Here is a 13,419-nt window from a genome sequence, read left to right as displayed (position 1 = left end):
ACTTACAAGAAAACAAAATATCTTTCTATACATAAAAATATAATGGAATAAAAGCTACCGCTGTTTGCCTTACATAAGACACAGCATTTATTTACAGGATATCCGCTAGTCAATAGTTTGTTGCAATTTTATATGTGTTTGTCTGTTTTTGATTTGACTTGGCAATTAATTTGCCTTCGCTTTGAGGTGTTCATTAAAGTTCCTTGGCAGCAAAAGGAATTGTCAAGCATGGAGCTCTAAGTTTTAGTTCAAAACAAAAAGTTTTAATCACGATTGTTCTACATTTCGTTGAAAATTTTCTAACAAAGGCAGCAGCTGATGTTAACTTTGCCAAACTTGAGCATGTTTTCATTTCATTTCATTTGAAATTTCGACGAAACACTTCCTAAGGAAATTTAAGAAAATTATTTGAAGAAATTTATAATACATTTTTGTGCCGTGCCGTGTGATATATAATTTAATATGGGTCGTCGGCCAGCCAGATGTTATCGTTATTGTAAAAACAAGCCGTATCCGAAATCGCGTTTTTGTCGCGGTGTTCCCGATCCAAAAATTCGCATTTTCGATTTGGGTCGGAAGAAGGCAACTGTTGAGGACTTTCCACTATGCGTCCATTTAGTTTCTGATGAATGCGAGCAGCTGAGCAGCGAGGCCCTCGAAGCTGGACGCATCTGCTGCAACAAGTACCTGGTAAAGTTTTGCGGCAAGGATCAGTTTCATATTCGAATGCGCTTGCATCCATTTCACGTCATTCGCATTAACAAAATGTTGTCCTGTGCCGGCGCCGATCGGTTGCAAACGGGCATGAGAGGTGCCTACGGCAAGCCCCTAGGCACAGTTGCTCGGGTCCGGATTGGCCAGCCCATCATGTCGGTGCGTTCCACTGACAAGTATCAGCCACAGATTATTGAGGCTCTGCGTCGCGCCAAGTTCAAGTTTCCAGGTCGCCAAAAGATCTACGTATCGAAAAAGTGGGGCTTCACCAAGTTCGATCGCGAGCGCTACGAAGAACTCCGTGATGACAATCGCCTCGAGCAGGATGGATGCAATGTCAAGTATCGGCCAGAGCATGGTCCAATTGCTGTCTGGGAAAAGGCTCAGCGTGCTCTTTATGCTAATTAATTAAATAAATCGAAGAATTATTGTTCGTTAAAAAAATAAAACAATTAGAAGACACTGCTATCTTCGGCAAGTCGAAGATAAGGTGTACTTTTGGACATACAATAAAAGGATTTGCAGATAGGTGAGGGAAATTTTGGAGCTCGTCATTCCTGAGCTTGACCAAGATACCGCTTAACAGCTTTGTGATATGCTTTTGCTCGCATAGTAGAACTCGGCTCTGCCAAGTTGGGCTAAGGAATTTTCCAAAATATCTTGCATCATAACTTAAGTTTAGTCAGATCATTTCATAGCCTGTAAGACTACTGTGCAATGCTAAATTGTCCAACAAGTTTTTTAACAACTCATAATCCATGGCACTTCTTATGTAAACAAACCAAGAAACGCCTAAAGCCAAAATAAACTTATCTATTTGCACTCATCCAGGCTTCCCCCACAGGTTCTCTAATAATTTTGTCAATTTTGTTGACATTTCCAGTGGGAGAAAACGAAAAACTTTTATCTTTTGCCATGACAAGCTGAACTTTGGCAAATCCAATAAGTACTTTAAAACAAAATATAATTCAAAAAAAACCCAAAAGTCAAAAAAGAAACAAAATGTAGGTTTTATTTCACCTTGGCGCTAGCTGGATAGACGAATAAATAAGCTAGACATAGTACAACAAAAAGATAATATATAATAATAATAAATATGAGGAGCAAAAGCTGATGACTGTGCTGCCCGCCCACAGAGGGCGCCACTGCGGGTTGAGTCATGCAGTAGCTTGCAGAGGTTATTAAAATGTCACAAAATTCGTAACACGCAGAAGGAGATATTTAGAACCTCATAAAGTATATATAATGTTAGCATCAACAACCAATAAAGCCAAGCTCGTCTGTCTCTTTCTATATAATCGTTGTAAAGTCCTATCTTTTATTGTGGCAGTTCTTGTATAAAACAGTTTATAACAGCTATCATAGAAAGAATATGGATAAACCAGTTTTAAAAAGTTATATAACAATCCATCAAAGTCAATATGTCTGTGGGGTATATTATTCTCGACGTGCCAAAGCTCTTTCCCAGTTTTTGCAGCACTATTATCCAAATACACCAAAATGATTGATAGAGGTATATATAAATATTTATATATATATAGGTACCTTTATATCTAAGCCTCTGTTCGATTACGACAGATCGTTGACAATTGAATGCAATTCAATTAGTTTTACAATTTTCGACGGTCATCGCGACCGACTTTGAAGCGTTTGTCAAACAATTAAATTGCAATTTTCGCAATCGCCAATAAACCATTAAAACTCGTTCAGGCAGCATAATGAGCGGCGCTCCACAACCCCCACAACCCCTTTACCCTTCCTTTTAGCACCAATACAAACGATAATAGAATTTGATTGATGACCGAGAAACTCCGGTATTGCCAATGTTGATAATGCTGTCGTATTATGATTTTAATGAGCAACAAATGAAAGTGTTTTTAGCCGAAATTGTGAGTGAATACAAGTGTGAGTGTGAGTATGAATATAAATACAAATCGGGCTATACTCACTTCATTGCCTAAAGTTTGGCAAGTTTTTCAGTTTCTTTGGAGCAAGTTTTTGTTGTTGTTTTTGTTTTTCGCTTTTGGCAATTCCCTGACCTATGCCTAGCTCATATGAAATGCGTAACCCCCTTTTGGCTTAGAGTTTGAATTGTGTATGGGGGCCATTCACAACTTTTGTTAGAGTTTGTCTGCAGACTAAAAATAGCCTTTAAAAGATATGTCATAATGGAGTTGTCGTTGTCGTTGACTGAGCGCAAGCCCATTAATAATTTGTTATTATTATTATTTTTCTGCTTGAAATATGCCCGTTTTACAGACAATTTAGACAGGCAAAAATAATTTCCAAACTTATTTCATAATTAACATATCTGAATAATATGAATATTTATGCCAAATGTGCTAAATGTGCTAAATAAATTGTATGTAAACATTTTAATGGCTGCGAATTCATTTACATTTTGATAAATATGAATTTTCCAAAAATACGTTTAATTAAAATGCATATTAAATAAAAACAATTAAATTCATGCAAGCACATTTGCTTTAATTTGATAATATGAGCATTATTGTTATTAAATTCCTTGATTAAATAAGCACAAGACTTAGTTGGAGTCTGTTGCCTTGGACTGCAGCTAGTCTCGAGACATTTATTGAAATTAACTTAACAACAAAGTTAGCCTAAAAATATCTCTTACATATTTAAATTTAATCTTAGCTACACTTCTAATATATTCTTTTTCTTCATGGCTCAAACATTTTTCCAGCATTTTCTTCTGTTTAAAATTTAAGCACATGTTGGCTTTTGTGGACCTTTCTTGGGCCCAAATTCGATTTGATAATTTGTTCGTAATATCAATAAGACTCTGGGCACAAATTTGTAACCAGAACGACAAAAACTGGTCTCGACTTCTCAGTTATTCCGTACAAGTTGTGGAATACGCCCATTTGCATGGCCCTTTCTCATTCTGTTTGGACTGGTTCGTGTTGCGTTTAGAATTCATAAAATATTCTGGAGCGACTGCATAGAAATTGTGCTCGAATGACTTTTTGTCTCTGTTGTTGGCCATTTAGTTGCCAGTTTTATTGTATTTTCCAAGTCGATGAGCTCCAGACATGGACAAGCCGCACAATTTGATACCCGCACCGCACCATTATCACCCAGTTGGAGTTCACTTGGCCGTTCCGAGTGGATATTGAATTTAATTTTTATTGGCAAATGTAGAAAACATTTTTGTTGCCGTTGCTCTTGCTGCTGATGCTGCTGCTAATTGATGCATGCAACTGTCTGTGGGGCATCAGTCAGCCAACAATTGATTGCCAGCAGCTCTCTCTTGGCTTTGGCTCTGGTTTTGGTCCAGGTAACAAGAGCTCAGCAGCGGAGCTAATGGAGTAATTACCAGCGCATTGAAATGTGGTAAAGCTGCACGTGAAATGGGTGAATGGGTGAGTGGCTCAACGGTTGGGGAACCCAGCACGCTCCACCGCACCGCACCGCACCGCACCTTGCTGTAGCCCAGCTCCATTGCTGTCCAAGTGAGTGGGTCTGCTTTTTGTGCCCTTAACGAACGGGTAAACAGGTTTAAAATTTACTTAGTTATTGCTTATATGTAGCTGTATTTATATAAACTTATTTATTTGTGTTAATTGTACATCTTCATGTGCTTAGATCTAGATTTAGATTTATTTATTTTAACTAAATTTATGTACTTCTTAATTAAATCTTCATTTGTTAATAATACTAGCTTACCTACTTCTTAACTATATTTTCATTTGTTTATGCTAGACTTATAACTTATTTATTAATATTTATTAAATGTACTATCGTCTATATCTTAGCAAAATTTTATGCTTAAAGAAAGTTTATTAGCTTGATATCTAGGCATAAGCTCATCACAACAGTCTTTTAGATAGGGCATACGAAATTCGCTCTATTGAACTGTTTAATTTTTGCCCCTTTTTTTATTTGTTTGTCTCGTCGTCTTTTGGCATGAGCCAAAGCATCGAGGCGCCGCAAGTAGCAGCTTGGTCGTAGCTGTCTGGCCCTATATCCAACGCCCCTTTCTGCGTTATCCACTTCCCCCCCATCGCCGACTGCGGCCTTTCGCATTTTACCACTTTTCCGCGAAACGCTCGAGTAAAGCGGCGAATTATAATGCGAAACTCTTTGGCCAGCCGGGCATATCAACAGTTGGCTGCCGGCGTTCAAATTATTTGTTTGTCAGTGTGATGGTGAGTGTAAGAGTGGAGAATGATGGGGCGGGCTAGGTGGGGAAATGGGGCGTATAACATTAAGCATAACTTTTGATTTGTGTGAAATGTCTTCAGCCGTCGTGTTATAACAGACGCCACAAAAGGGAACAATTGGGCGAGTAGCTGTTGCGCCTTTCTCGCTGTCGCATTGTCTCGCCGAATACATTGTTCAATAATCGCATAATGTGTTATACATTTTACAAACAGGTTCATATCATAATGACAGTATTGCGCTGCCACAGCGATGAGAGTATTGAATTGCTTAATTAAAATTAATTTCCTACGCGCCATAGTTGCGCCCCCTTTTTAAATTAATAAGTCAAAAAATAAATAAACATTGGAGTTTTCAAACAATACGTCAGCGCAGGTCGTTATCACAATAATGGAAAATAAATCGCCGTAATTGATTTTCACCATGAATTAGAAATTGCTTCTATTTTTTTATTTTTGTAATTATTCTAGTTAATGTTTACATATTAATGTTTATTTTCTTTCTTTACTTTTTTTTTGCTACAATTATTTTAATGAATTTAATTTGTCATTTTAGCTCGGCATGTTGGCAAATTATAGTTGATTGAATCGTCTGGCTTTCAGCTGAGTGTTTTTCTCGATGTGTGTGTGGCATTTGATAGATTTGAATGGCCTTTTCATTGTCAGTTTGCTGTGCAGCAACCCTTGAACATTTAATGACCCTTCCTGGTTTACTACCAATCTTAATCGCCATTGGCCTTGCCACAGTGGTCCTTAAATATAAATATAAAAATAAAAAAAAAAACGACAACAAAGAAGAGGCTTAAATCTAAAAGCGCAGCAGCTCAAAGTGAAATGCATTTGACTTTGATGCTTTTACCAAATATTTAGTTTAAACGTGCTGGTTGTTAATCAGCTCTTATACTTATCCATGCAGCACGTATAAGAGTTGCATTGAGTTCGGTTCAGTTGTGTTGTGTTGTGTTGCGTGCCGCAACTTGTTTGATGTTGTCTGAGGCTTGTTGCGTTTGTTGTTAGCTTGTTGGAATGCAGTTTGAAGGTTTCGCTTGAGTTTTGAATTACTTGAATATGCACTATTTCAATACTCAAGTAACTAACGAAGTTTTAGAAGCCATTTTAGCTTCTTTACTTACCCAAGGAACTGGGGATTAAAGGCAATCAATCTCAAATGTGAAATTGCAAGAAATTAAAAGAAGTCTCCAATATTATAAGTTCGCACTTAGTAAATCGCACTTTAAACCATTTGAGTTTTTGTAAGCTTGTAATTGAATTACATAAAAAGGGTCCACAAAAATGCATTAAATAATATGTATCTATGTGTTAAATCCATTTCGTACTTTTAAAAAAGGTATATATATTTGCCGAAAGCCAAACAAATTCTAGTGCAAATTTTAGTAACAAAGGTGTGCTTTAATTTATTTCGTTTTTTCAATACTTAACAAGCGCTAAGTCGATAAACGCGCCACACAATTAGTGACCAGCTGAGCCAGCAGAGCTGAAGAGGCTGCCCCTTCAACCAAACATCTTGAGGTGCTAAGAAGGTTGCAAGAGCCAACGAAGCTGAAACCGAAGCTTAAGCTGTGAAGCTGCCTCCTAATGAAGCAGCCCAAATGCAATGCTTCAGCAGCTAAATTCCCGCTTAGGGCAGCAGCAGGTGGCCGGCCAGAGTGGTGGATGAGGAATGGGCAGGAGAAAAAACAATACAAACGCAGTTGCAACTAAATGCGGCAACGTTTTGTGGAACAAACGTTTCGAATAATTAAAATCCATGCGTTGCAACGCGAATGTGAAGAGAGGCGAGACCAACTAATTGGTTTTGCATGACTTGCTGATGGAGAATGCAAAGCGTGGGGTGTGGTGGAGGTGAGCAGTGTGCCACAAGTGGTAGCTAAAATCGTGCTACCCATTTGTTGCACAAATTTGTTGAAAAGCATGCAAAAAGTCAACATAACAATTTTCGCTTGTTTAGAAAACACAAATGTGCCAAATCATGGCGATGACATAATTAAACGCCGACTGGACACGAATTAGGCCCACACTTGCAGCTCTTGGTGGCCGCTAAATATATATGTAAATTATAAATTGTAAAAAAAATATTACTTAGCGATCGGCGATTTCCGAGTAACTGCAAATGCTGCCAAATAGTGTCAAAGATTTGAGATACAGACCCCTTTCCACACCAGTAGCATACAAATTGTAGCTCATAGCCATATATATAAATATATACGTGTATGTATCTGACAGATACACACAGAAATGTATGCATATATCTCACAGATACGTGCAAGCCATAAGCAACTTTTGGCCATATTTTACAATTTATTGTGCCTGTCAATTTCCAGCAGCCAACGAGAACAACAACAAAAGAAAGAAGAAAAAAGATTGTAGGGAAGTTATAAATGTATCTCCCATATAGAACTTATTGTTCGCGTCATGCGTTTGCATACATGTATATAAAAAATACTCGTAAGCACATTTATTCTGCTGAAAATATTGCACTTTGATTTCAGCAAAAAAACCCAAAAACAAGACGAAATAAAATAAAATGTGCCTGCTTAAAAAAGCGCATATATAATAAATTTTGGCAGAGTTGCAGCTCAGATTTAAAAGACAAGGCAGACAAATGGAAACTTTGCAGCAGCAGCAACTGCCCGAAGGCAATTTTAGATATTACCAACAATTTCACTCTTGGAAAAGAAACAGAAAAAAATAAATTTGAAATAAACTTGATCTACGCATCGCTTTAGGAATACACTCAACTTATTTCATTGCTCAGAAATAGTAGCACAATGAGACAAGTAAATAATACACAGATAAATAACTAAAATATATTTTCTAAGGTTTAACAACATGCTCGGCCAATACCCCAAATACCTGAACTTTGACAAATCTAATCTTGCTTCTGTCGTGATTTGTTCTCTAGATTTTGCACTTAACATCTTTTTAGATTTCAGGTTTAATTTTATATATAAATTCACAGACCAAGTTTATTTCTATTATTGTATGTATATGTATGTATGCACTTAAGTAATAAATGTTCTCGTATGTCCGTTGAGCGTTTAAATTAAGCAAAGTATAAGTATTTTTTTATATTACAATACCATGCGATTCTTATAATTTAAATACTGTCAAGCATTCACGCCGTGCATGTTTTCATTTGTAGCCAACGCAGATCATTCAAGTTTAAACAAAATAAAATTCATTTTATATACGTTTCTTACAAGTTCAAGTAATACTTTCAGATATTCATGCCGTAAAGTATTCTATAAATACCGAATGTAGACCAAGTTAGCTTTCCTCTGCACTGCAAATTTTAGTAAAATATAAGTATTTTGCTTTAGCGCCCTTCCATGTAATTCTCATGCTTGCAGGCATTTAAGTCGTGATTATATATATTATATATGTTAAGATCATAAGTTACTCGCAAATGTCCATTTCAATCTTCAATCTGAAATCATTTTCAGATTTGTTGGAATTTTGTTCATGGCCTGAACTCTAGTTTGATGCTGCATCTATAATTGATGCACACCAAAATTGTTTTCTTGCAGCTTTGGCACATTCCACGCTCTTACATTGTTTGCATAGAGTTTGTTGCTTCTCGAAGGACTTAAGTTTTTTTTTTAAATTCAAAATCAATAAATGATATAAATATATAATTGGCCTTAAGTGGTCGAGCTTTTAAATCTTGTGCTATCATTGTTGCCTGCTCTTGCGGCATTCATCTGGGGCATGACCCGAGACCAGGCCACAGCACAGTCAAGACTCGCAATGTGGCCAACTCATGTGCGGCTTCCGCCCGCAAGTGCCTTTTTGACTTTGGCCATTAACATAAACCTGAGACGTCTTTGTCGACGCCTCTGACGAGTTGTCAGGCAGTTAACACTCGACTCGCCTACTTGGCTATGGATAGGTACGTGTTGGTGGTTGGTGACGGCCCAAGACGTTACTTTAAAGATTTATGATTAGTCACGATTTCGAGCGCTAAACGGTTTTGGCAACGAGCTGCACACTGTTTGCAATTATTTTCTTTTGTCTTATTATTGTTGCTTATTTTTTGTATGCAATGGCAATTCAACAACAATTCGCGGGTGGGCATTAGGCAAACACAGCTTGGCGCTCGTCAGCTGCCAATTATGTGGCAAGTTGATTGAATTATGGGGCGTGCGTTTTCGAGTAGCCGATGCAAAGCTGCGGCAAGTGCAGCTGGCAGCAAGCCGCAAGCAATTTAGCGAACTAGCCTTGAATTTCTGTCCATCTATTGAGCAGCATTTACAGCAGCTGTAATGCTACAGTTTATTGCCATTAATATACCCTGTAAACACCTTTTAATGGGTATGTAAGACAATTTCTACTTTAACCATCTAATATGGCATACCATATTTTAATCCTTTCCAGCTGTAGCCCCTCGTTGACCTCAAAGCTTATCAGAGCTAGCCACGAAATTTTTGTAAAAACGAACTATGATAATACAAATATTTATCAGAACCTTTAATATAGGCTTTGCTCCATTCTTAAAGAAATTTATTGAAATTGAAATTAAGGAAAAAACAATATTGGTCATATTAGTCTTTTTACTGGGCATATTCTAGTCGCCATAATCTAAACTTACCTCAAAACTTTCCCGTTTTTGTGCAATTGCAATTTTGTGTGTGCCTCGTAGTTTGCTATCGAATATACTATTTCCATTTTTGCAACGTTACTTCACATAATTTCAAGGAACCGCATTTACATTTTGGTTTATCTAAGTTTCCCCTCGCTCCCTCTGTCAATCTCTCTCACGCATTAGCCTACTCTTTCTACGAGCTATAGCTGTTTTTCTCTTGCTGCATATACCTTGGCTTGGGCGTTGACAGTGCCCTCGGTCGTCGGTCCTTGACGATTCCCCATTGCTCGTAGTTTTGTGGCTTTTGGCATGCTTAATGCCAATCTCAATGTGCCACATGAGAGCCACACGTTGCACCACTTGCACACGGCATAATGCAAAAAAAAAAAAAAAAAAAAAAAAAACAGCAGCAAGTCAGGCGCAACTCGCAGATACGCGTACTTTGTGCTCATCAGCCCGCTACCCAGGCTCAATTTGGTGACTGCCACAAGGAGCACCTGCAATTTGGCATGCGATAGGCAAGAGCTGGTCCTGAGTTAGTATGATATCGTTCTTGGTTTTTATTAAAGAAATCAAAAATATAGTATTATTAGCTAAATGAGAATATAATAATGACGATTAGAAGGGAAAATAATTTTTTTTAATAAATGTCACATTTCAGTTGTCCATTCCCTACGACTCGTAGGCAGAATGCGTGCTTCCATTATCGATACTTGTAAATATTCCAAATCTTAATGAAAGTGAGCAAGTTTTGATATGATCTCTCACTGTCACTCACACACTTTGATCCCTAGATTTATAAAAACAACTGCTGATGCCTCGATAATTAAGTAAATTTATGGTTTATTTATGTCATTTGGCATCTTTGGAACCTTTTATGGCATGTACCCCCCGGAATCGAACTGATTAAAACACACATAAATCTCACACGGATTAGCTAAATAGCGCCGGCAAGGGGGCATATGGTATCTTATCGCGGGCATGCCAAAAATAAAGTCTCCAAGTCAAGTGATTCCCAATCGTTAGATAAGATTTGCTGTTCATATTTAAGTAATCGACAATTATTAGGAAAATCATTTAGCTTAGTCGTGCGTTTACTTTGAAGCTGAACAAACGTGAACGCCCACAAAAAAGGGACACAAAAATAGAGAATTGAAATAAAATGCTGAAGGAAACGCTGCTCATCCTGGCACTGACTGCCACAGCGCTGGCTGCCGACTATGATCCTTACCTAGATATACCCTTTAAGCGACTCAAGACTTCGGTGAGTGTCAGCACAAATTGCGGTTTGATAGCAAAGTGTGTTTACCTTAGAGTCAGGCACGTGTCGTCCTGCTGTGCTCCTCCTGCGCCGTGCTCATGTTCGATAATTAATATTTGTGCTGTTCGTGAGAGTGGAAATTAAAGTGCTTGAAATGTGAAAGAAATATTCAGATAAAGAAGAAAATTGAATAATAGGTGTTTTAATAATGAAATTGAAAGTTAATGTTAAAAGCGATTAAATAAAAACTGCAGCTTAATTATTATTTGCAAATTTTTTAATAATACTCAGAGCATATTTCTTAATGCTTAAGTTTTATTTGAAAGTAGCAAATTAATTATTAAATTGCAACTATTATTCTAAAGCTACTAAATAAGAGCAGAAATGTGTGTGCAGTTTAATTCAACGACTAAATTTTAACTTAAAATATAAAACGAAAATGTACAAAATAAGAAATGTCGTGTCTTATACGGTGTTTTCGTGTTCTTGTCGTGTCACGCGCACATCTCTAGCCTGTCTATAACATTAAGCAATGCTCTGCGTTGGCATTTTGCAGGCTGAGCGCATCGAATCGCATGGCTATCCGGCCGAAACGCACGAGGTGGAGACTGAGGATGGCTATGTGCTGAACATGTTCCGCATACCGTATTCACCCAAGCTGGGCAATGCTGGACAGGCACAGCGTCCGGCTGTCCTTATACAGCACGGCCTGTTCAGCTGCTCCGATTGTTTCCTGCTCAATGGGCCGGACAATGCTTTGGCCTACAACTACGCGGATGCGGGCTACGATGTCTGGCTGGGCAATGCCCGTGGCAACATTTACTCCCGTAATAATACCAGAATAAACACGAATCATCCATATTTCTGGGCATTCAGCTGGCATGAGATTGGTGCCTACGATCTGCCGGCCATGATAGATCACATCCTGTCGACGACCGGTGAGAAGGCGGTGCATTATGTGGGCCATTCCCAGGGCTGCACCACATTCTTTGTGATGGGCGCCGAACGGCCCGAGTATAATGCTAAAATTAAGACCGCCCATATGCTGGCCCCGCCCATTTTTATGGGCAACACCACCACGGACATTATCCTAGCCATGGCCGATTATGTCGGCTCGCCCGGCTTGGGCGCTGAGCTGCTGCAGAATCAGGTGTTTCTGCCCATGAATCCCATAATTCAGCGCATCCTGGACACAGCCTGCAGCAATGATCCCTATCTATTAAACTACTGCAAGATTCTGGCCATGATGTGGGGCGGTGACAGTGAGGGTAATCTGAATGTGGTATGTTTGTTGAAGCTCTGGCTAAGCTCCTAGCTGAAATCACGCCTCCCTCCCTTCTGTGCAGACGCTGCTGCCACAGGTCGCCGAAACTCATCCCGCTGGCATTTCCACCAACCAGGGTATTCACTTTATCCAGTCCTATGTATCGAACGAGTTCCGTCAATATGACTGGGGTCCAAAGAAGAATAAGGCCACGTATGGCTCGGAAGTGCCGCCGTCGTATGATCTAACGAAGATCACATCGAAACTCTACTTATACGTGGGCCTGGCCGATGAGTCGGCCAATGTCAAGGATGTGTCACGCCTGCCGCCGCTGTTGCCGCAGCTGGAGGAGCTCTACGAGATACCGGATGAGACATGGGGACACCTCGACTTTATATTCGCAAAGCAAGTGAAATCTGTTATTAACGACAAGGTGATAGCCACAAGTGAGGCCTACGATCGACTCTACAATAACTAAACGTTCAGTTTAGTCCAATCTAATCGCAACTGTCTTCCGTCTCAATAAACTTTTTCGCCACAAGAAGCAAATGTAATGAGTTATGTTTCAGGAGTGGTAAGAGAGTAAGAGACAGAAAGAGAGAGAGAGAGAGAGTAAGAGAGAGAGGGAGAGCGAGAGATAGAGATAGATGGGGAGAGAGCGTGATTAGTCGCAGGCTACTCCGGCTAATTACGCAGCGAGGTTGCTCACACTACTTTCTGCAGCTATTTTTTATATATATAAATACCCTGTAGCCATAAAAGTGAATTAATGGGGCATCATAAAGTAGCCAAGTGCATAAAAATGACAGATAAGCTTAACCTTTAAGGAGAAAGAAAGGTGTAGCTATAACCAACAGGTCAGTAACTAGATAGTTTGTGTAAGCTATTGCATATTACTGGACAACTCGCTCAATTAAATGGAGTTTAATAATAGGGACTAGTTTAGGATCTTTCTATTAAATCTTTGTAACAATCATCGAAGAATATATACAGAAAAGTTATTCGAAACCCTTTTATAAAAAATTTCAAAATTAAATATATTTTATGAATATCAGGAATTTACCAATATTTTATAAAAATCAGTTGGAAATATGTTTCTTTTCTAAGAACTAACAATTTTGCAATTCACCATTCATTATTTTATTTGATTATATATGTAAAATATTCAAGTATTTGGCATTTGATAGTTTTATACAAAATTACAAAATACATATAAAACCTCTTCATCTGCTGTATACAGGGTATTTGCTCGTCGCATACTCTCTTACAATTAGCACACTTAATTGTTGGTTTGTTTGTTTGTTTATTTTTTTTTTCTTTTTTTTTCTTTTTTGTTGACAAAGTTGTTCGCCAAGCACGTGGTTAACACCAAGCACAACTTATCCGACAGCTC

General features: G+C 38.4%; 3 protein-coding genes across 3 annotated transcripts in view; all 3 read left to right on the top strand.

Annotated features, from left to right (window-relative positions):
• The window catches only part of LOC6628238 (mucin-2), a 92,842-nt gene that overhangs the window by 56,693 nt on the left and 22,730 nt on the right, over positions 1–13,419 (top strand). The gene's annotated exons all lie outside the window — the stretch shown is intronic.
• LOC6628236 (large ribosomal subunit protein uL16) lies at positions 355–1,142 on the top strand. The gene has a single exon (XM_002051770.4). It carries the CDS (start codon positions 463–465, stop codon positions 1,120–1,122), a length of 660 nt encoding a protein of 219 aa, XP_002051806.1. The 5' UTR covers positions 355–462; the 3' UTR covers positions 1,123–1,142.
• On the top strand, positions 10,588–12,575 carry LOC6628237 (lipase 3). The gene is made up of 3 exons (XM_002051771.4): positions 10,588–10,765; positions 11,319–12,044; positions 12,109–12,575. Exons 1-3 carry the CDS (start codon positions 10,664–10,666, stop codon positions 12,502–12,504), a joined length of 1,224 nt encoding a protein of 407 aa, XP_002051807.1. The 5' UTR covers positions 10,588–10,663; the 3' UTR covers positions 12,505–12,575.

This window comes from Drosophila virilis, chromosome 4, assembly GCF_030788295.1.
Source record: "Drosophila virilis strain 15010-1051.87 chromosome 4, Dvir_AGI_RSII-ME, whole genome shotgun sequence".
Taxonomy (NCBI): domain Eukaryota; kingdom Metazoa; phylum Arthropoda; class Insecta; order Diptera; family Drosophilidae; genus Drosophila; species Drosophila virilis.
The sequence above is the reverse complement of the archived record's forward strand: the minus strand, read 5'-3'. Positions and strand labels throughout refer to the sequence as shown.